Here is a 23,936-nt window from a genome sequence, read left to right as displayed (position 1 = left end):
AGATAGATAGCTCAGCAGGTAAGTGTGCTTCCTGCACAAACATGAGGGCCTGAGGGGGCCTGAGTTCAAATCTCCAAAATCCATGTAAAACTGCTGGGTGCGACCATGTGCTCCTGCAACCCCAGTCCCATTGGGAAGCAGAGACCTGGCAACTACCAGAGCATGAACAGGGGGGACTGGGACTGGATCAGTAAGCCACAGAATGAATCAACGAGAAGCTTCAAAGAGGGCTGGGGGAATGGCTTAGTGGTTAAGGTATTTGCCTGTGAAGCCTGAGGACCCCAGGTTCAATTCCCCAGAACCCACATAAGCCTGATGCACAAAGGGGCACATGCATCTGGAGTTTGTTTGCAGTGGCTGAAGACCCTGGTGTGTCCATTCTCTCTGCCTCTTCCTCTCTCCCTCAAATAAATAAATAAATAAAATATTTTTTTAAAAAAGAAGCTTCAAAGAAAGAAAACAAATTTTAGCTCAAACCCAATGTCCCACTCTGGCCACCACAGGTAAGTATGTGGGGCACTGCAAGGGACATATACATACATACATACAACACACACACACACACACACACACACACCAAAAAAAACCAAAACCCCCAAAACCAAAAAGGACATTGAGCCGGGCATGGTGGTACACACCTTTAATCCCAGCACTTACAAGGCAGAGGTAGGAGGATCACAGCGAATATGAGGCCACCTGAGAGTACATGGTGAATTCCAGGTCAGTCTAGGCCACAGCAAGACTCTACCTCAAAAAACAAACAAACAACCCCAAAAAGGACACTGAGGGTGCACAGCTGCTGTCAATGAAGGACTCAAGCCAAGGCCCAGGTCCTCAGAGTCAGAGGACTGATGCCTGCGTGCCAAACTGACCAGCATCCTCCTTGGGTAGGCTGCAGCCAGGCCCAGCAAAAGCCACTCCTTCCTCCATGCACAGAATGGGCAGCTCAGCCCAGGCTCTATCTGGGCATTCAAAGGTGAAATTGTCCCAGGAATGGCAAGTCAGGTCTCAGCCCAGAGATCAAACATGGCTCAAACACAGCTGGGTCACTGAGTCCCTGAACTTTAATGCCGGGGCTCCAAGAAAGGCAGCTGCAGGCTGTGGCAGGTCTTGGAAGCTTCAGGCCTTGGCACAAAGCAATCAGGCGGTGAGAGTCATGGGACCTTGTTCCTATGCAGAACAGGTCCCGAGGCTGGGCAGGATCCCAAGCTCTCAGAGCTTCTGCAGAAGGGCTGGGCAACCTGGAGGAGGCCTGAGGAGGTGGCCCTCAATACCTGATGCTGCCACCCTCAGTACAACTTGGCAGGGACTGCTTGGCGCAATTACGGGATGGGAAGAGAAGCCAACAACTAGAGTTCCAGCCTGGGGACCAGGAGGTGACTTGAAGGAGAGATGCACCCGGTGCTCTGAAGCCTGGGTAGGACTCCTGACGTTCCAGACACTTGATTCAGGCCACTCCTGGCATGGGGACTGGAAGACAGTCCTCTACAGGTTCAGACAAGGGAGGCAAGAAGCACCAAGCAGGCCGCGCTGCTGGGGCGGTGTCAATACCCCCGGGGGGTGGCTTGGCCTCTGCCCTCTGGGCCTGCGAAGTGCTCTGCAGGCTCCTCTGTTGTGTCAATTGTCTGGTAGGTACCATGTTCCTGAGAAGGTCCAAGGAAATCTGGAGGACGTGGGAGGAGAAAAAAGAAAGGGTGAGAACTTGGGGCCTTTTATTCAAGCCACATCAAAACCCGACCCCCACACAGCCTATGGTGGACAACGTGATGCCAAGGACAGTGGCAGGGGCCCAGACATCAAGCCTTTATCAGGAAGCACCAGTATATCCCTCAGTGTCTCTACAGGGCAGGTATTTACAGACGAGGAAAGTGAGTGCAGGTCAGAGAGGTGGACTGCATCGCCCAATAGCCTGTGGCTCGAAGCTTTGATGATACTGAGGTCCAAATCCACACTCCAGGTCCCCTGAGCTGGCGCGCCCAGGCACTGTGTCACACCCTACCCAAGAAGCATGTGCTCAGGGACCTGAGAACAGATGCGTTGCCCTGGGCCCACAGACTTCTCTCCTGCCCACCTCCAGGCATGAGGACCCATGTCACTGTATCCAGAAGCCTTGGAGCCTGGCAGGGTTACTGCACTCCCAGAGCTGGGACTAGGGTAGAAGACAGGGCACAGTGTTCCTCCCACATGACCCCTGCCCCACTCTGTATGTCTGTCCCAGGACCGTGAATAAGTCACAAAGCTACAGGTCTTAGTTTCCTCATCTGAGTGACAGCTGGACTGCCCTGGGGTCCCCTCATCCCGGGGCAAGTCTAGACAGTGCTGAAGTCAGCCAGGGTAGGCAACAACAGGCCTTTCTTTCTGTTCTGCCCAGTACTCTCCCAGGTGGGTCCCAGGACACCCTCATCCTGTCTTGTCAGGAGCAAAAGGTAAAAGACCACACCCAGCTCCCCACACTCACTGCTCCGAGACAGTGAAAGAAGAGCCACTTCAAGCTGGGTGTGGTGGCGCATGCCTTCAATCCTAGCACTCGGGAGGCAGAGGCAGGAGGATCACCATGAGTTCGAGTTTGAGGCCACCCTGAGACTACACAGTGAGTTCCAGGTCAGCCTGAACTAGAGTAAGACCCTACCAAGGAAAAAAAAAAAAAAAAAAAAGCAAAGTCAGAAAGGGCAGGAAAATGGCTTGACCACCACGAAGGTAGTGTGGGCTGGGCTGGAGGTGAGAGGGCCAGTGGACAGGGAGAACCTGCCACTCAGCGCCAATTTTAGCTGGCCCAAGCAAAACCACCTCCTCTGCCCATCTAGAGTTGTGTCTGCCAAAAGACAGTGACCCCACATGGCAGGAGAGCAAGGATTCTAGGAAGGGGCCTGATAGGAACAGAGAGGGGAGGAGCCATTCCTGCAGCTGCCTGCAAGCCCTGCGCCCTAGGAACTGCACCTCGCCTCAGCTCAGCTTCATCCCTACTCGGGGCTGAGGGTGGACCACAAGTCGGCCCAATGCCTGACAGCAGGGAAAGGTCGCAGGAGACAGGCTCCCGAAGCAGCGAGCCGAGCCCAGCCCAGGGAGGAGATGAACAAGGGCTCACCAGGGCGGAGTGAGAGCACGCCTCCACGCTCCCGGAGCATGTGGTAGACCAGGCAGCAGGAGAAGGGCTTGAGCAGCAGGCTGAGGATGGCCATGCCGGCGCTGAAGCGGCCTGTGTCCCCAAGGGTGGACTTCGGGTAGAAGATGCTGATATGGATGATGTCCAGGAAGATGGTGGCCACCAAGCCCCCCAGGAACTGCAAGAGCCACCACCATGAGTTCATGGACACTGACGCCTTGCCACACCCCCAAGATCCCCTCTCCATATATGGCAGGCCAGGAATGCATCCTGTAACTGGGCTATGAGCAGGATGCTGGAGTCTGGACTTGGTCTGCTGCACCATCACAGCACCCCCCCCCCCCGCCGCCACCAGTCCATCTCTTGTCACCAAGGCCATGATGGGGACAAGCACTTATCTCTAGAACCTCCAAGTGGCACAGTCCCCGTTGCTGTCATTCCTAAGTTCTTTCATTAACTCTATCCAATTATCATTCATATGCCATACAATTCATTCATTACAAGCATACAGTTTAAAGTTTAATACAACCGTTTCTATACTCTACTTTTAGAACATTTCTGCTATTACCTCCAATTCCCTCATTACCATTAGTTGTCAATCAGCTCTCTGCCTAGCCACAAGCAATTTCCAATAGAACTAACTTCCTTTTCTTTTCTTTCTTCTCTCTCTCTCTCTCTCTCTCTCTCTCTCTCTCACACACACACACACATACTCTTTCTCTCTCTCTCATTTTTATGTTTCAAGGTAGGGTCTCCCTCTAGCCCAGGCTGACCTGGAACTCACTCTGTAGCCCCAGACTAGCCTGGAACTCTCAGCACTCCTACCTCAATTTCCCCAGTGCTGGCATTAAAAGTGTGTGCCATCAAACCTGGCAAGAACTTCATACAGGCACACATACATATAACATACATACTTATGAGACAGAGTATGGGCATACCAGGGCCTCTTGCCACTGCAAGCAAACTCCAGAAACTTATGCCACATTTTTAATTGACTGTATGTAAGTACTGGCAAATTGAACTCAGGCTGGCAGGCTTTGCAAACGTGTCTTTAATCACTGAGCAATCTCTCAACACTGCCAATAGAACTTTCAAAAAAAGAAGGGGAGGGACAGTCCCTTAGAATCCAAAAGAAAACCCCTTCAATCATCCTGAGCAGCCACGCCTCAGTGCAAAGAGCTGGAGGTGCACCACTTGCCTCAAGCCAGGGTTAACTTTGAATTGATAAATTAGGGTACTCCCTCTTAGCCAGACCTCCCAGTTACATCCCTCACTCTTAAAGACAGCTGGGAGGCAGGTCTTCATACAGCCCTGGATGGTGGCCAATCTAGAGGGACTACTGTGACCCCATCCTATGCTTATCTTGGGGAAGACAAAAGCAGAGGTAGGGTTCTCAAGTTAAGTGAGCCTGGGAGGATTATGTATAAGGCCTTAGAAAACAGAAAATGTGGCTGGCTGGGGGAAGAGAGGACTAAACAGGTGAGGTGAGCTCAGATAGAGACCACAGCACACACTCAAGCATTCCCAGTCCCCCATCCACTCCTGCTCCCCACTCACCATGCCTATGGCATCGATGGAGTCCCGCTGTGCCACGGCCCATACACCCAGGGCCAGAACGGTGAAGTTGGCCCAGGGATAAGCATGCCAGAACACCATGCAGCCCCTGCCGGGAGAGTCCATTTGTCAGGTGGTCACTGCCCTGCAGTTGTCCACCCCTCCCATAGTCACCTCTGTCCTGCTCCAGAGTCCTCTGAGAACAAATCTCATTGGCTCCACTTCCCACATGTCTCCTGAACCTCACATCTCCCAACATGGATCTCGCCATGTCTTTCCTGCCCCCTGTGACTCTCCTGGCCACTGTCCTGTGAGACTCCCTCTGCCTGAACACCCACCATTTTTTGTCTCTCTTTCTTTTTAAAATTTTTATTTATTTAAGAAAGAGAAAAAAAGAGGCAGAAAAATAGAGGGAATGGGTCCATCAGGGCCTTCAGCAGCTGTGTGTGTGTGAGGGGTGGGTGTGTGCATGCGTGTGCACACAGCACACTGGTGGTCAGAGGGCAATTTTGGTTACTGTTCCATCTTGTTTGAGGCAGGTTCTCTCTTGTTTACAACTGCATTTGTCAGGCTAGCTTGTGGGAGATTCTCCTGTCTCCACCTCCCTTCTAGCCACTGGTGTGTTGGGATTATAAACACTAGCCCTGTAGCATCTGGCTTGACACAAGACTGGCATGGGTTCTGAGGATCCTGGCATGGCAAGTAACTCATCCACTGAGCCACCCCTCCTTTTATTTTTTATTTTTTTTGTTTTTTTTTTTGAGGAGGGTCTCACTCTAGCCCAGGCTGACCTGGAATTCACTATGGAGTTTCAGGGTGGCCTCGAACTCATGGCAATCCTCCTCCCTCTGCCTCCCAAGTGCTGGGATTAAAGGCGTGCACCACCACGCCTGGCTAAGCCACCCCCTTTTTATCATCTTAGTCTCAGCTCAAGTGTTTGTAGGACCTGGTTCCACGCTGACCTGATGCAATGCCCGCCCTACTGTCTGGGCCTCAGTCACCTGGGAGGAAACTTGGTCAGAGTGATCCTGCCCTCACTGGTCACTTCATTCGTAGTGGTTTATGCATGCACTGCACTTCAAAGCTTTCAAAATGCATATGTGACTTCAATGGTTTCTGGCCTTGCTTTGGCAGGGGACTCTCCCCTGACGCTCGAGAAATGAGAGGTCACAGTGAAGCTCCCTCCTGGAGCCCCCACTTAGAGGCGGGCCGGAAGGAGGAGATTGTGAAGGACAGGGCTGCAGGGGCGGGTCTCTGCCCCACTGTACAGATGGAAAGCGGTCCCAGCCCTGAAGGGCACAGTGGCCTGCCCACTAACTCGCATGTCAGAATAGGACCCGGCAGACTGGGACCCCAGGAGACGTGAGGATACAGATCCTAGGAACATGTGGACAAGGACCCCAGGGGCATGTGGGTACACAGCCAGACACACCACAGAGTCACTCACCAGGTGGTCAGCAGCCAGTGAACCAGGAGAATCACCTGTGGCACAAGGAAGGAGGATAAGTCTGTGACTGAAACCGTCAGGGCACAGCAAAGCCTTGGAGCCAGAACACACCGGAGGCCCCTGCCTGCTACCTATAAAGGCAACAGCCTGCCTCCCTAGAAGGGGGGTGGTGTGTGCCTTCACTCCCAGCAGGGGGAGCCCTGGCTGAGGAGAGCTGCCTTCAGAGCCCTGGCTCAGGAATCAGGAGACACCAAGGGACAGGGGGTGGGGCCTCAAACAAGGGGTAGCTTCTCAGGGCACTGGAGCAGAGGGGGAGGTGAGGAAGGAGACCCAGGGTTGCAGTAAGAGTCCAGATTGCAAGTCCAGGGCAGTGAAGGAAGCTGAAGACTTCTGCAGGCGCATCACGGCATGACTCGTGTTAAGAAAGCAAAATCCTGAGCTGGGTGTGGTGGCGCACGTCTTTAATCCCAGCACTTGGGAGGCAGAGGTAGGAGGATCACTGTGAATTTGAGGCCACCCTGAGACATAGTGAATTCCAGGTCAGCCTGGGCTAGAGTGAGACCCTACCTCGAAAAACCAAAAAAAAAAAGAAAGCAAAATCCGTTGGACATGGTGGCACATACCTTTAATCCCAGCACTCAGGAGGCAGAGGCAGAGGCAGGAGAATTGCTGTGAGTTCAAGGCCAGCCTGGGACTAGAGTGAGTTCTAGGTCAACCTGGGCTAGAGTGAGACCCTACCTTGGAAAAAACAAAAACAAAAATAATAATAATAATAACGCTGTGCGTGGTGGCGCATACCTTTAATCCCAGCACTCAGGAGGCATAGGTAGGAGGAGTGCCATGAGTTCAAGGCCACCTGGAGACTACACAGTGAATTCAGCCTGGGCTAGAGCAAACCCTACCTTGAAAAACAAACAAAAAAGGAAACAAAATCCTGTAGCTGGTGGCACTCGCCTTTAATCCTAGCACTCAGGAGGCAGAGGTAGGAAGATCATCATGAGTTCAAGGCCAGCCTGAGACTACATAATAAACTCCAGGTCATCCTGGGTTACAGTGAGACCCTACCTCAAAAACAAAACAAAAATCCTTCTGCCTTGTCTGGATTTTGGTAATATCCCACCCCTTAACTGCTCTGAGTCCTTAAAACCACAGCCCCTTTATTGGACTGGCTCTCATAGTGACCCACAGGGCTCTGCTCAAGAAGCAAAGATAACAGGGGCAGATGCCCTGGGTGAGCAGGATGTGGTCAGCCAGAGCAGGTTATAGCCGGGCCTTCCAGGCTGTGTGCTAAGGATAAGCAGGGATCCAACAGGCTAAGCCAGTGTACCAGGACCTGGGCCCTGAGTAGGAGCGTGTTGCCACAGCTGAGGAGGGAGTGGGGTGGTCCTGAGACTTCCTGGAGGCCAGGAGCCCAGAGTGGGAGCTTCCCTGGAGGAGATGAGGCAGTGTGTGTGGGAGGAGGGGAGAGTCAAGCTAGGAGAGGAGAAGGAGAGAGAGAAAGCAGGGGAGGGCAGTGTGCTAAGCCAGAGGAAAGGAGGCAGGTTTGCAGGAAAAGGCCAAGGCTTCAGGCCTGGCCAGCAGGAGGCAGGAACTGTCATACCTGCGGGAGGTGAAAAGTCTACAAGAGTGGGGGAGGGAAAAACTCTTCTGGAAGAGTTACTCTCTACTATACACATGCACACCCACAGTGGCCCAGGCCTTGCGCTCTGTGCCTCATATACTTTATCTGGGCTTCCTAACAGTGAATTTGTGTTTCTGAAACACAAAATATTTTATTCCCATTTTACAGGTAAGCAAGTAGGGTCATGCAAATCTGGTTGACCAAGATTCCTCAGAGAGGGGCTAGAGAGATGGTTTATTGGTTAAGGCACTTGCCTGCAAAGCCAAAGGACCCAGATTCGATCCTCCAAGATCCCGCATGCCAGATGTACAAGGTGGCACATGCATCTGGAGTTCGTTTGCAGTGGCTAGAAGCCCTGGTGTGCCCATTCTCTCTCTCTCTCTCTCAAACAATAAATAAAAAAATTTAAAAATATATTTTTAAAAAAGATTCTTCAGAGAGCCAGGTGTGGTGGTACATACCTTTAGCCCTGGAACTTAGAAAAGCTTAGGTGGAAGGGAGGATCACCGTAAGTTCAAGACCAACCTGGGTTACAGAATGAGTTCAAGGTCAGCCTGGGCTAGAGTGAGACCCTCTCTCAAAACAAGCAAACAAATCTAGGGCTGGGAGATAGCTCATCTGGAGCTCATCTGCAGTGGCAAGAGGCCCTCAAGTACCCACTCTCACTCTGTACTAGCAAAACTAATATATAAATAAGGCTATTTTTAAAAAATTGAAGCCTAAAATGGGCGTGGTGACACACACCTTTAATCCTAGCACCGGGGAGCCTGCAGTAGGAGGATGGCCATGAGTTCAAGGCCAGCCTAAGACTACAGAGTGAATTCCAGGTCAGTCTGAGCTAGAGTGAGACTCTACATCAAAAACACCAATAAAAGGCTGAAGAGATGGTGTTAGTGGTTAAGGCCTGCAAAGCCTAAGGCAGGTTCAATTTCCCAGGACCCATGTAAGCCAGATGTACAAGGTGGTGCAAACATCTGGAGTTTGTTTGCAACAGCTGGAGGCCCTGGTTGCCCATTCTCTTCCTAGCTGCCTCTCTCTCAAATAAATATGTAAAAACAAAATATTAAAAAAAAAAAAGAACACTGGGCCAGAGAGATGGCTTAGCGGTTAAGACACTTGCCTGTGAAGCCTAAGGACTCATGTTCAACTCTCCGGGTCCCACATAAGCCAGACACGTAATGTGATGCAAGTGCATAAGGTTGCACATGTGCACAAGATGGCACACACATCTGGAGTTCGATTACGGTGGCTGCAGACCATGGCACGCCAATTCTCTCTCTTTCTCTCTCTCTGATTAAAAAAGAAGTCTAGCAGGATGTTGTGGAGCTTGCCTTTTAATCCCAGCAGAGGTAGGAGGCTCACGGTGAGTTCAAGGCCATCTTGAGACTATGTAGTGCATTCCAGGTCAGCCTGGGCCAGAGTGAGACTCTACTTCTAACCACCCCCCCAAATGAAGCCTAACTCCAAAACCTGTACTCCTAACTTCCACCCTGCAGCCAGGGTGAAATAGAGTGAATTCCAGGTCAGCCTGGGCTAGAGTGAGACCCTACCTCAGAAAAAAAAAAAGGTACAAGAGGCTTAGTTCCCAGGGGCTCAAGTGACCAGAGGACACGGATGCCCTGCATCCACCTGGGGCTCAAAGGAGGGTGTAGAGCTGCCAGCTGAGGATAGACAGCAAGGAAGAGTCGTCTTAAGACCACTGGCCTCAAGAGGGTGGGATCCACTGAAACCCCCATCCTGCAGAAAAAGGAACCTCAGGCTGGAGAGATGGCTTAGTGGTTAAGGCGTTTGCCTGCAAAGCCAAAGGGTCCTGGTTCGATTCTCCAGGCCTGATGTAAGCCAGATGCATTAGGTGCTGCATGTGTCTGGAGTTCGTTTGCAGTGGCTGGAGGCCCTGAGTCGGCGCCCATTCTCTCTCTCTTTCTCAAATACATTAAACATATTTTAAAAAATAGAAAATAAATAAATAAATAAAAAGGAAAAGGAACCTCACTGGCCCGCAGAGGAGGAAGGGACATTTGAGTGAAGAGAAAGGTGGCGAGTGGGAGTTAACTGAAGCAGAGACGAAAGAACATGTAGTGCAGAAGGGACAGCCCCCACGAAGCTCGGTGGCAGAGGGGAGCATGGAACATTCTGGAAACTGTAAAAAAGAACATGTACCCGGATGGCAAGGACCCCCCCCCCCATCTTTACCTTGGGCTTACAGGAATCTCACCCAGGTGGAGGGTCATGCAGCTGACCTCTGCAGTCCTTGGAGTCTGGCTTTTTTTTTTTTTTTAGATGAGATGCACATTAAGTTTATTTAAAATACTAAAATTCTTATGACTCCTAAAACTTTACATGAGAATTATAATAGAAGAATGCTTTAACTTAAATACTCAAGGTCAACTCAAATCCAAGAGTCCCTCATTTTGGTGATAGGGGAAGAACTTCACTAGGAAATAGGTGGATTAAAATCCTAACAGAAGCCAGGCGTGGTGGCGCACGCCTTTCATCCCAGCACTCGGGAGGCAGAGATAGGAGGATTGCCGTGAGTTTGAGGCCACCCTGAGACTCCATAGTGAATTCCAGGTCAGCCTGGGCTAGAGTGAGACCCTACCTCGAAAAAACAAAAAACAAAACAAAACAAAACAAAAAAATCCTAACAGAAGCCGGGCATGGTGTCACACACCTTTAATCCCAGCACTTGGGAGGCTGAGGTAGGAGGATCACAGTGAGTTTGAGGCCACCTTGTCTCAGGGTGGCCTCGAACTCACAGCCATCCTCCTACCTCTGCCTCCGAAGTGCTGGGATTAAAGGTGTGTGCTGCCACACCTGATTCTGATGCCTGGCTTTTGGACTACAAGGAGATGCTAAGGAGGCATCAGGGAAGTGGCTCATATCAACACTTTCTTCCTCAAATTGCCATCCAAGCCTTCCTTCTTCAGAAACAGCTGTCAGTGGCAAGCATTACAGCTCCTCTACCTCTACTGTGCACACAGTAGGTCTGGCCTAGTCAGATCTGGAATAGCTGGTGTTTCTGGGATTGCTGAGATCAGTCACCTTTCTCACCACATCATTGTAGTTTCCTAAATATTTAAGAAACCTACACTACATAGTCACTTCTGTTAAGACCCTGGGAAAAGAAGCACATAAGAGTCTAAGCATCCTCTGCCTCAGTTTCCCCATCTTTATAATGGAGGCCTCTGTCCCAAGATCTGTCGTTAATGAAGGCTGCAGGGGAAACAGAACCAAGGGGCCCCACTCTCCTGAAAGCCCACAGCAGGAGGTGCCAGTGACTCACTGGGGCAGAGAACTGTCCCCAGGGGCTCTGGGAACAGGAGACCTGAGGTTTCTCAGGCAGAGGAGCAGGAAGTCTAGTAGTGGACAGTGGAGCCAGGGGACAGTGGGAGAAAGGTGGAGCCTGAGCTCTGGGCATTCACTACAGCACTTGACCCAGGCAGGCTGCCATCTTTTCCCTAGATGAGGCCAACAGGCCAAAGGCAGCAGGGGTCAATGGGTACTGGGTGGGGAATAGAGAGGGTCCTCTCTCTGCCATGGGGGCAACGTATGTCACACAGGGCCTGTCTGTCCCAATGGGCTGTGCCTCCGAGGAAGTAGGCATTTGCTGGTTTCTGCACTTGCCCACTTAGTTACCACAAGATTCTGGGTAGGACTCGCACCTTGCAGCAAGGGCAGCAGAGGCCGCACCTGCTATTCATCCACACTGCCCATGTCTGCACGCTCAACAGGGGCGGAGCTAGGCTCCACCCAAAGCTTATCAACAACAGAAGTCACATATAAATCCAAGATGTATGTCCACCTGGCCAGGGTGTTATTATTATTGTTTTTGTGGCTGTCCTCAAATTTATTGTAACCAAGGATAACCTTGAACTTCTGATCCTCCTGCCTCTACCTCCAAGTGCTGGGTTTGGTGTGCACATGATGACTGGTTTATGGGGTTAGACTAGGATGTGTGTGTGGATCTTTTAAAAAAATACGTTTATTTACTTATTTGACAGAGAAAGAGGGAGAGTGAGAGAATGGGCGCGCCAGGGCCTTCAGCCATTGCAAACAAACTCCAGATGTGCATGTGTTCCCTTGTACATCTGGCTAAGGTGGGTCCTGGAGAATCGAACCTGGATCCTCTGGCTTTGCAGGCAAACACCTTAAACACTAAGCCATCCCTCCAGCCCTAGACTAGGCTTTTTTTTTTTTTAATATTTTATTCTTATTCATTTATTTGAGAGAAATAGCCAGGTAGGGAAAGAAAGAAAGAGAGAGAGAGACAAAATGAGCATGCCAGGGTCTTCAGCCGCTAAAAACAAACTCCAGATACATGCGCCCCTGAGTACAAGAGAAACAGGCATGCACCATCATGCTCGGCTTCTGGCCCAAGGCTAACAGTAGCACTACGTTACTTAGTGGATACCAGATCCTCCCCTTGTCACCCTAGCGGGTACGGCCTGTTTTCATCCTCTTCTTACAGTGAGCAAGCTGATACTCAGAGAGGGCAAGAAACCTACTCAAGGTCACACAGTATCAATGCTTGCCCTTAAAGGCAGGCATGCCTAGCCCCACACAGCCTGTGTGCTCTGTCCACTATTCTATGCTGTCAGGACCTGCAAGGGGAAGGACAGAAGGAAATGAACTTTAGCCTGATAAGACTGGAGAAGACGGCTCAGCGGTTAAGGCACATGTCTGCAAAGCCTAAGGACCCGGGTTCGATTAAAGCACAAGGTGGCACATACATCTGGAGTTTGTTTGCAGTAGCTACAGTTCCTGGTGCACCCATTCTCTCTCTATCTGCCTCTCTCTCTCTCTACATATATATTTTTTCAAATAAATAAATAAGATGTTTTTAAAGAAAAAAGAAAGCTAACCTGCTAAAGGGAAGGCTGAGTAGACGCCAAGGGAGCATAAGGACTTAACACTTGGTTTGGGGCTGAAGATACAGCTCAGTGGCAGAGTACCTGCCTACCATGGGCAAAGCCCTGGGTTTTCTCCCTATTGGAAAACAAAAACAAACAAATAAAAAACCAGTACACAGGGAGGCAGAGGTAGGAGGATTGTTATGAGTTCAAGGCCACCCTGAGACTACATAGTGAATTCCAGGTCAGCCTGGGATAGAGCTACGGGGTGGACTGATGGAGGTGGGGGAGAAACCTTTGTTACTTATCCTGAGAGGAGGGAGGAGGGGGACTTCTCAGACCTCAGATAAGCACTGAATACTTCAATGCATTCTGTGCTTGGTGGCCAGTTATATGAGACACAGTGATGCCCTAGGGCAGCAGAGTAACAGAGCCAATAGCCAGGGCTGCAGGGAGGGTTCACTGGCTAACTGGCAGATTCTAGAGCGAAACTCCTGGGTCTAACCCTGTCTCCATAGGTGGGTGACCTGAGCTTCTCGGAAATGCTTGCTCTTCCTGGCTCAGTGGCTCAAGGACACAGGGAGTTGGAGGTGTGGGCAGCATTCAAGCCCGCACTGCCAGGGGCTCCACCTTTGGGCAGCAGGCCTCATTACCTCTATAAGACCAAGTCAGCTTCCCACGACCTTATGAACCCAAATCTGGTCCTTTCCAAACCTGTCCCAGTACCATTCATCCAGGTCAGGGCTTCCACCAAGAGAAGCATGAGTGGGGTTGGAGAGATGGCTTAGCAGTTAAATCACTTGCCTGCGAAGCCTAAGGATTCGATTCCCCAGGACCCACGTAAGCCGGATGCATAAGGTGGCACATGCGCCTGGAGTTTGTATTTCTTGGTGCGCCCATTCTATCTGCCTCCCACTCTCATAAATAATTTTTTTAAAGAAGAGGGAGAGAAGCTTAAGTAGTGCTGGACCTTTGGTCTCAGACACCAGGGGGTGCTAAGTGATTTGTCACTTAGGAATGACAGGATCATGTCTCAAGGAGCTTGCACCGAGGCCCAAAATGGCCGGTTTAGTCCAAGGTCCACACCCCTCTGACCCAAGCTAAGTCGCTGGCCCTTCTTCTGTTGCAAACGGAGTGGGCGGGGAGAAGCAAAGGAAGAACAGCCTGGTTCAGGAAATGAAGACACTCCAGGAAGCCCCGCAACATGATCCCGGGGCGACAGGGTTGGGGGTTTTGCTGCTTTTAGGAAACTTCTGCAACCCGCGGTTCTTAATTATGAACTATGGGCGCTGCCTGTGGAAGTTAATTATGGAAAGCCGAATGTTTGGGGACATCTGCTCACAAGACCCCCGGGATTGTACTGGAGGCAGGAGGTCTGGCTCTGTCTGAGTGGCAGAGGTGTCCCCCACCCTGTTGCTGAGGAATTCGGGGCGTGCCGGCCACTGTGGACCGGGGTCTCTCCCGGCCGAGGGTCTGGCCCCCCGCGCAGTCCCTGGGTGTCCCTCTCCGAGTGTTCCCGGCCTCGGCCGGGGCGCACCTCCTCCTGCCCTGGTCCTTTCCCCAGGTCCCAGGTCCTCCCGCCGCCTCCCACGAGCGAGCGCCCGGCACCCTCGGGCGGAGGAGACCCGCCCGCCCCGGCCCGCGTGGCCACCTTCAGGTTCACGGCCGGCAGCTCCATCCCGACGCCGGCGGAGGGCACCTGAGCGTCGGCCGCGGGGGCTCCGGGGCTCCGAACTTGGAATACAAACTTGCTCCGCTCCGCCCCGCGCGTGGCGCTCGCTCCAACCCAGGCTGGGTCCCGGGCCACGTGAGGCGGGCACGTGACCGCCGTGGGTTGCTAGGAGACGGCGTCAGGCAGTCAAGGCAAGTGTCCAATGCTCCCGGGCCACGTGAGACGGGCACGTGACCGCCGTCGGTTGCTAGGAGACGGCGTCAGGCAGTCAAGGCAAGCGTCCAGTGCAATCCCCCTACACGGTGCGACGTTCAGCTTGGAGAGATGGCTCAGCGGTTAAACGCGTTTGCTTGCAAAGTCCCCACGCCTGGGTTTGATTCCCTAGTACCCAAGTCAAGCCAGAAGCACAAAGTGCCACATGCATTTCTCTGTCAAATAAATAAAAATCTAGAAAGTAGGCTAGTGCAAACTGCTACTGTGATAGTAATTAGGGTTCTCCCGCCCTAGGTACCCTCTTCTCTCCCACCGTATCCCCACGCAGTTTAGTTACAATATCTGTCTCCAAGGTACTTGGAAAGATAAATGTCTTAATTCATGCCATTAAAGGAAGATAAAAATGGGCTGGCGAGATGGCTTAACGGTTAAAGCGCTTGCCTTCAAAGCCTAAGGTACCCACGTAAACTAGATGCACATGGTGGTGCATGCATCGAGTCTGCAGTGGCTAGAAGTCCTGGCATGCCCATTCTCTCTCTCTAATAAATATATATAATTTAATCCAGGCATGGTGGCGCATGTCTTTAACTCCAGCACTCTGGAGGCAGAGTTAGGAGGATCGCTGTGAGCTCGAGGTCACCCTGAGACTACATAGTGAATGCCAGGTCAGCCTGAGCTAGAGTGAAACCCTACCTCGAAAAAAATATTTACATATATATACATACATATATATATAATTTAATATAAAAAGAAAAAAGGCAGAGGAGGCGACTCATCCTGCAATAACAACACTTTGGAGGCTTTGGTAACTAGTCAAAATGTATGTGTGAGCCAGTTACGGTGGTGTACACCTCTCTCTAATCCCAGCACTTGGGAGGCAGAGCTAGGAGGATCGCTGTGAGTTTGAAGCCAGCCTGAGCCAGGTCAGCCTGAGCCAGAGTGAGACCCTTCCTCAAAAAATCCAAAAAACAACAAAAAAAAACACTAAATAATTTCTAGTGCTCCTTTGCTTGACTCTTCAAAGTGTAACCTCACCACCATGGACATGAGAGACATATGTTCATCTTAAGTGTCTCTCCTATGCTGTTCCTGGAACCCTAGGTGACTGCAGGTTTGGAACAATGATTAGAAACTTTTGGGTGTCTTTGGAGATGGATCTGAAGCAGGACAGTGAAATGCTGACAAATGCCTCAGTTAGTCTTTTTGTTTTAGTTTTTGTTTTTCAAGGTAGGGTTTTACTCTAGCCCAGGCTGACCTGGAATTCTGACCTCACAACGATCCTCCTACCCCTGCCTCCCAAATGCTGGGATTAAAGGCATGATCCACACTCCTGGCTTCTTTTCACTTTTTTTGTTTTTTTATATATTTATTTATTTTAGAGAGAGAGAAAGAAAGAGAGAATAGGTGAGTCGGGGCCTCCTGTTGCTACAAATGAACTCCAGATGCATGCACTACTTTGCACATCTGGATTTACATGGGAAATTGAAGTGTGGGCCATCAGACTTTGCAAGCAAGAGCTTTTAATAACCATAGAGCCATCTCTTCAGCCTTTACTTATTTTTTGGTGTATGTGTGGCATATGCACATGTGTGGAGCTGCATGAGCCTCCATGCACACACGGGGACAGGCCAGAAGAGAATGTTGGATACATATGTGAATGTCTATACCCGTGATTACATGTGTATACTCACATGTCCAGCTATTGTTCCTCTGTGCTCTGTCCCTGGGCCACCCCACCTAGAAAGCACGTTGCTCCTCATGCCTCCGGTAGCCTGCTCTGATTCTGCCCCAACTACAGGATCTCAAGTAGCCAACACCTTCCTTCTGTGGGACCTCCCATCTTTCCACATGGAGGGAGGTGGGATTTTAGGCTTTGGCTGAGCACACAAGACCAGCTGTGGCCCTGGCCCTACAGCCCCAAGATACCCATCGGTAGGTGAGCTCATCTGGGTGTTTGCTTTCCCAGTATCAGGTAGGGCAGGCTCTAGAAGGCCTCACTTCCTTGAAGGAGCAGTATTGGAGCTGGAGCCTGAATCTCTGCAGCTGGAGATAAGAGAAGAATGAGGAAAGGGGGGGCCTCCACCTCCCACCATTGGAAAGCACCCCTCCCCTCAGGAACGCCTAAAAGGCTGTCCTGGAGCCTGAAGGGTTGTCTGCCAAAGATGATGGGATTTTGTTTCTGGCAGCACCCACCAACTGGTCCTAGATGAGCCACAAAGCTCCTGGTGGCAGGAGAGGGGGTAAGGGGATGGGGGGGGGGTGACCGTGTCCTGCTTCTAGTGTAGTGGAAAAGGAGCTGAGAGGCGCCCTGACGTTCTAAGTCGCTGTCAGAGTTAACTGCTGAGAAGCTGAACTTACCTTCCTCAGCAGCTGAAGGAATCCCCAAGAGAGAACTGTTTTAGGGGGTATCCCGAGGGATGATAAGAGGGAAGGACAGTTTTGACTAAAATAAAGTAAAATAAAGCTCATGGTTAGGTCAACCCGACTACACAATTCATATGTGTGTTGATTCATAGGTACATCTTAAAAATTATTTATTTATTTATTTATTTATTTATTTATTTATTTATTTGAGAGAGTCAGAGAGAAAGAGGAAGGGGGGAAGGAGGGAGGGAGGGAGAGAATGGGCGCGCCAGGCCCTCTAGCCACTGGAAACGAACTCCAGACACATGCGCCACTTTGTGTATCTGGCTTACATGGATCCTTGGGCATCCAATGGAGGTCGTTTGGTTTTGCAGGCAAATGCCTTAACCACCAAGCCATCTCTCCAGCCCTCATAGGTACGTTTTGAGAACTTGTTGTGAATCATATAAACTGCACAAGCTAACTGTCACACCCTGCTTCTGTAAACCAGCTGACCGCTTGCTCACTCGCCCCCACCTTGGCTATGAACACTATAAAATGGAAGTAAAATCTCAGCTTAACACCGAGGTTACTTCGAGGCGTGATCCTAACTTTGGTCCCCAGGAAATAAACTCTACTTTCACTCATGCTGGTGCTGGAGTGACCTTCTGAGAGAAGTTCCATAACACCAGTAGGTATATTCTAGGTGCTCAGTGCACCTGTGGCATTTGAGAGGCAATGTGGGCTCATGGACAGAGGCAGGGTGGTCTTATATTATATATGTATATGAAGAGAGAGAGAGTGTATGTGAATATGCGCACACCAGGCCCTCTTGCCACTGCAAACAAACCCAGACACATGTACCATTTTGTGTAATTAGTTTTATGTGGATACTGGGGAATTAAAACAGCAGGCTTTGCAAGCAAGTATCTTTAACTGCTGAACCATCTCTATGTTCTCCGATGGTGGCCTCAAACTCATGGCAATCCACCCACCTCTATGTGCTGGGATTAAAGGCGTGTACCACCATACCATATGTATATTTTGCAGGCAAGCGCCTTAACCACTAAAGCCATTTCTCCAGCCTCTGGTTCTGTTTTTTTCTTTTCTTTTTTTTTTTTTGAGGTAGAATTTTGCTCTAGCCCTGGCTGACCTGGAATTCATGATGTAGTCTGAGGGTGGCCTTGAACTCATAGCAATCCTCTTACCTCTGCCTCCCAAGTGCTGGGATTAAATGTATGTACCACCACGTCCAGCTTGGTTCTGTTTCTTAAGCAAACTCTGAGATCCACCTCTAGTGCAGACACCTGACCCTCTGAGGGCTGTGCCCAGACTGCTGACATCCTTGTGGCTTTGAATTTGGCTGGTCTTGATCCTTTATCCCAACACCATTCTGATCTGTTTTAGTAGAAATAGATTTAAGTTGACATTCCAAAGGAGGCAAGCTTTTAGAAGCCCAGCAAGCCTTTTGGTAGCCATTGACCTAAATGTCAGGAATGAGAGTAGGCAAACTATATCCCATAGGCCAAATCTGGCCAGCTGCTCTTTTTTTGTTTGTTTGTTTGTTTTGTTTTTGTTTTTTCGTGATAGGGTCTCAGGCTGACCTGGAATTCACTATGTGGTCTCAGGGTGGCCTCAAACTCATGGTGATCTTCCTACCGCTGCCTCCTGAGTGCTGGGATTAAAGGCATGTGCCACCATGACTGGTTTAAGATTTTTTTTAATTAATTTATTTTGAGAGAGAGAATGGGTGCACTAGGGCCTTCGGCTGCTAAGAAACTCCAGATGCGTGCGCCCCCTTGTGGCACATGTGCAACATTGTGGGCTTGCATCGCTCTGCATCTGGCTACACGGGACCTGGAGACTCAAACATGAGTTCTTAAGGCTTTGCAGGCAAGCATTTTTTAAACATATTTATTTATTTACCTGAGAAAGAAAGAAGCAGAGCAAGAGAGAGAGAAAGAGAGAATGGGCACGTCAGGGCCTCCAGCCACTGTAAACAAACTCCACATGCATGCGCCTCCTTGTGCATCTGGCTTATGTGTGTCCTGGAGAGTTGAACCGAGATCCTCTGGCTTTGCAGGCAAATGCCTTAACTGCTAAGCCATCCCTCCAGCCCCTGCTGCTCTTTTATATTGATAAAGTTTTACTGGCACACAGCTGTGCTCATGTGTTTTGTACTTATGTGGTTCTGTGCTGTGCGATGGAAGAGTTGTGTCACTGGGACAGGGAAGGCAGGATTTGTGGGGTCTCTAGGAAGGGGGACTTTCGGTTTGGTTCCTTAGAACCATTCTCAGCTGGAGCGTCTTGGCCCACTGAGCTGAGGGACAGCGATTCCTCAGGGAAGTTTTGGTACAGCACTTCACAGTCCTGCATTGTCAAAGAGTCCGAGTCCCAAGTCAACCCCAGAGATGCAGAGCCAGGTGGGCTCAGAAACTTGGGGTGCTCCCCAGAGGATTCTGAGACTGTTCAAGGAGTCACATTTTAGGAAGCACTGGGTTTGGGAAAGCTGGGACCTACAGCCAAGCTGGGTTTGGGAGGTCTTTGCAGGATATCACGCTCCCAGGGGATGCCATATATATATATACACACATACATGCATACACACACACACACACACACACACATATATGTATGTATATATATATATGTATGTATATATATATATGTATGTATATATGCCATATATATGTATATGCCTAGCCTTGTCCCAGGTATGTCTCCCAGCTGTTGGCTTTGGCACCAGGACATGGTACTTACTTACTTACGCAGCAGCCTGCTGTGATCAGCCAGGCCGGGGAGGGCCTGGGCAACAGAGTGGGTGGTGCTTGCAGACACATCCTCCCTGGGCTGGAGCCCTCCCCACTGTCCCCCGATTCACACACTTTCCCAAGATGTCATCTGAGCTTGCCCAGACTTGTCCTGAAGCTGGCAACTGCTTTTCTCTGCACTCGGCTCCTCTCAGGCCCACAATGAAGCCGCTGGAGGCCAACGTGCCTGTGACCAGCCCCGCAATCTCCTTGGAACCTCAGCTGCTCCCACCTCCAAATGTGGAGGAAGAAATGCACATGGAAGTCTGGATAAAGGACACAGTGAGGAGTGAGGTTCAGGTGAGGGAGGGACCCCAGCTACCCTGCTTGCTGCCTCACTCAGAGAAGGTGTCAATCAAATAAACTTAGTCAATGAATGGGAAGTGATGAGAAATACAAGGCTCAGGGTCTCCCGCAAAGGCCATGACGAGACCCAGAGATACCCCGTGCCAGGCCCACAGACCTTCTCAAGGAGGAACAGAGATGACCAGCAGTTTAGCAAGTATCTCTTTATTTACAGCTCAGGCGAATGCATGCAGTGCAACCTCACAGGACTACAGGAATACAGCATCCTTTCCCTGTTCCTCCCAGCTTTAAAGGGGCGCCCCATTCTGCCAGGGAATTTCTAAGCATCCAAAACCCAATGACAGGAATCTCAGGGCAGGCACTATACTATCTTCTAAATAGAGCCAATGCCAGCAGGAGACAGGGCTCCAGGCGTGGAGTTTGTCACTGCTGGTAAGTGGCCCAGAGACGGGCCTCAGAGCTGCCAACGCACGCCTGACTGCAAGCACCCGGAATCGTCCCAATGCTCCCGACCATGCAGCACTTCTGTCTTCCCTAGGCATCAAATCCCATCATGCACAAGAACGGCCTAGGGAGTGTGGCAGCAGTCGGAGGGCCGAGGCCACCCCCAAGACTGAGGTCCAACAGGCCTTCAGGAGGCTCTGCGGTTCTACCAGGCTCTGGCTGTGCAGGGAGGAGCAAGGACAGAGCAGCCTTTGCAGCTCAAAGCGGCCTCCACGCAGAGCTGTGGCAGGCCACTGGTTCCACCTTAGGAAGCACAAAACCAACTCACTGCAAAGTGAGAGCCTGCCTCTGCAACCCATGCCCCCAACCCCTGGCCCATCCCTCTTCAGCACACTCCACGATTTCCACAGCCAGTGGGCATGAAGGTTGTGGAGAAAGGGTACCCAATCCAGTTCAACGAACCCCCAAAGTGGGACCTCAGTGGTTGGCGGGACCCACACTGTCTCCAGACACCTGGGGTTTTGGTCACTTTGTTTCTGAAACACTTGTTCCTTGCAAGTGACATGGCCTCATCCCAGGGAGCCTTGAGTGGCCCATCTTTTCTGTACTGGGAGGGAGAACTTGGTTTAACAGCTTGACCGAAGGATCCACCTGCAGTAGCCCACTGGTAGAGAGATGTGTCTCACGGATTCATCAATAGGCACACAAAGCTGTCATTGTCCTTTGAGGTTTGGTTCTCAGGTCACTGGACCCTCAGCCCATTCCTAACAGACGTGGAAGCCACTCAGCAGAGGAAGCCCAGAAAGGCAGTCTCTATGGAGGGACAATGTGGTCTGTGGGAGTGGCGGTGAGGCTTCAGCCAGAGGAACACAGGCAGAATTAGGCGACAGACACCCGTGGCCACCTCTTGGCCTCTGCTCAGCTCTCCCTAGGGTACATTTTTACACTCAAGAATCTATTACTGCAAAGCCATGAGCTCCCAGCTCTGTGTCAGCACAGGAACTTGCGTGCCCTGGCCAGGGCTGTGTCCGGAACAGTCTTGGGCCTCTCTGACCATACACAGCAGTCCCCTTTTCGAATGGAGCGGCTCAGCCCTTGTGACTCGCACTTGGGAGCCAGCAAGGTGACAGAAAACACTGTTGTGTAGCTGTGGGCTCCTCGTCAGAACAGAAGACCTGCTTGAAAGGCTTGTCCGTCAACACTGTGGGGTGGGGTTATGTGCTGGACACTGTTCTAATCCCACCTAAGAATTAAGTGCTCAAACTACAGGTGAAAAAGTCAAAGCACAGAAAGCTTAAGTAACTGCCCTGAGGTCAGCAAGGCAGAGAGCGGCGCTGCTGCGGGTGGGTGGGCAGGCTTTCTCGGCCCTGCGTACCCGGGAGACCCTTTCCCAGGGCGCAGACCAGTGAGCTTGTGAATCAGCGGTACAGCACTTGCCTGGCAGTGTGAGGCTGTGGGTTTACCCCCTGGCGTAGCACAGAGAAAACCACATCTGTATTGAAATAGAATCTTGGGCTGGGGATGTTGCTCAGTATGTAGAGTGCCTGCCTGGCACGCCTGTGACCCTGGGTTCCATCCTTAGCACCACATAGACCAAGTGTGATGACACAAGCCTGTAATTCCCAACCCTCAGGAGGAGGAGCACTGGAAGAAGTTCAAAGTCATTCTTGACTACATAGTTTGAGGCCAGCCTGGGCTACGACAATCCTTGTCTCAAAACAAAAAAATGGAGGAGCTGGGCACAGTGGCGCATGCCTTTAGTCCCAGTACTCGGGAGGCAGAGGTTGGAGGATCACCGTGAGTTCCAGACCACCCTGAGACTCCATAGTAAATTCCAGGTCAGCCTGGGCTAGAGTGAGGCCCAACCTCGGAAAATAAATTAAAAAAAAAAAAAAAAGGAAAGAAACTCAAGCTAGAGCTAAGGAAGAACTTCCCAGTGGTGAGGTGGTTTAAACACTTAGGGGGGCTGTGGGATACTCACCCCTGGAGATAAGGATTCCACCCTTTAACTTGTTCTTTGCCAATGCAAAATGGAAGTAGTAAGGGACAAGAGATGGGCCTGGAATTTCCAACTGGGATATCTCCTGGGCCATGGAGGTTCTGTGGGTCTTTCAACTTCCTCTTGACTTGGTATCTTTCTTTCTTTTTTTTTTTTTTGGTTTTTCGAGGTAGGGTCTCACTCTGGGCCAGGCTGACCTGGAATTAACTCTGTCATCTCAGGGTGGCCTTGAACTCCTGGCAATCCTCCTACCTCTGCCTCCCAAGTGCTGGGATTAAAGGCGTGCGCCACCACGCCCGGCGACTTGGTATCTTTCATTACTCATGTCTTGAGATTTTTTTTACATTTATTTTATTTCCTCAAGGTAGAGTCTCGCTCTAGCCCGGGCTGACCCGGAATAATTCACTATGTAGTCTCAGACTGGCCTCAAATTCACAGTGATCCTTCTACCTTGGCCTCCAGGATGCTGGGATTAAAGGTGTACACTGGATGAGTTTTTTTTTTTTTTTTTTCAAGGTAAGGTTTCACCCTAGTCTAGGCTGACCTGGAATTCACTATGTAGTTTTAGGGTGGCCTCGAACTCATGGTGATCCTCCTACCTCTATCCCCCTTACCCCCCAGTGTTGGGATTAATAGGCGTGTACCACCACACCAAGCTCAGAGGCTGTGTTTTAATTGCTGCCCCAAACACAGCATGCTGGATTCACTGCCCGCAGCCACTCCTTAGGGTACTGTCCTCACAGAGCCCTTGCAATCTTGAACCCGCCTCTCCCTGTGAGGCACACGTGACACTTGGCTTGGCTGGTCCCTCAGGAGCTCAGGTTCCCATTGCTGACTTTGATCCCTGGGCTCCCCACTCCATTCCCATGTCTATCAGACCTGAGCAGGGAGAGAAGAGCAAGCCTATCTGATTTCTTCCCGATCTGCCTACTTTTCTTGGTGCCTGACCCCTGGCCTAGACAGTTTCCCCAAAGCAGTAAACAGCCCAAGGTGTCCCACGGTGTGGTCCAAGCCCAGGAGAGGTTAAGGCACACTCAGACAGTTGACCAGGAGGGAGATGCCAGGTGGAGGGATTTAAAGGACTCCCCAGGGGCAGTCACTTGAGCCAGATTGGCTGGGACAGATTTTCTGCTGGGAGGAATCACAGGTCTGGCCCATTGGGGTTGTTTCAGAACTCACCCCAATCTTAGGTGGGGCTCCATGTCCCAGGGGATTCTGCTGCAGAAGTGGGGGCGAGGTCTAGAGACGGTGTCAAGGGGTGTGAGAATCACCACAGTAAGAAAAGCAGGCGTCCCCACGCACATGCAGGGGTAGAAACCCTTAGGACAACTTGGAAGTATGTGTCCCACATTTGGATGAGCAGAGCTATGGGGACATGAGGGACATCACTGTTTCCCCAAACACTTCATGTCTGAGACTACCAATTGTCTGCGGACAGGAATCTGCTATCTGCCGGAATCACTCAAGAGGTGCCATGGGCATGGTCATGGGGGTGCGGAGAGGAGGCTGGGGCTGCAACCCAGGGCTCCATGCATGCCAGGCAAGACCTGTCTTTTTTGTTGTTGATTTGATTT

General features: G+C 50.9%; 1 protein-coding gene across 2 annotated transcripts; it reads right to left on the bottom strand.

Moving 5' to 3' along the window:
- Positions 1 to 651: 651 nt before the first annotated feature.
- On the bottom strand, positions 652 to 14,355 carry LOC101598970 (angiotensin II receptor associated protein). Of its 2 annotated transcripts, none has more exons than XM_004657638.2 (5): positions 14,227 to 14,355; positions 6,105 to 6,139; positions 4,661 to 4,766; positions 3,086 to 3,281; positions 652 to 1,663 (listed from the first exon to the last, which is right to left on the bottom strand). In XM_004657638.2, the coding sequence occupies exons 1-5, from the start codon at positions 14,251 to 14,253 to the stop codon at positions 1,545 to 1,547; spliced, it is 483 nt and encodes a 160-aa protein (XP_004657695.1). In that variant the 5' UTR covers positions 14,254 to 14,355; the 3' UTR covers positions 652 to 1,544. The 2 variants fall into 2 exon arrangements, with proteins under 2 accessions (XP_004657695.1, XP_045005859.1); XM_045149924.1 differs by lacking the exon at positions 14,227 to 14,355 and adding an exon at positions 12,588 to 12,607.
- Positions 14,356 to 23,936: the final 9,581 nt, after the last annotated feature.

This window comes from Jaculus jaculus, chromosome 5 (genome assembly GCF_020740685.1).
Source record: "Jaculus jaculus isolate mJacJac1 chromosome 5, mJacJac1.mat.Y.cur, whole genome shotgun sequence".
NCBI classification, from domain to species: domain Eukaryota; kingdom Metazoa; phylum Chordata; class Mammalia; order Rodentia; family Dipodidae; genus Jaculus; species Jaculus jaculus.
This window is presented reverse-complemented; position numbering and strand designations above follow the sequence as displayed.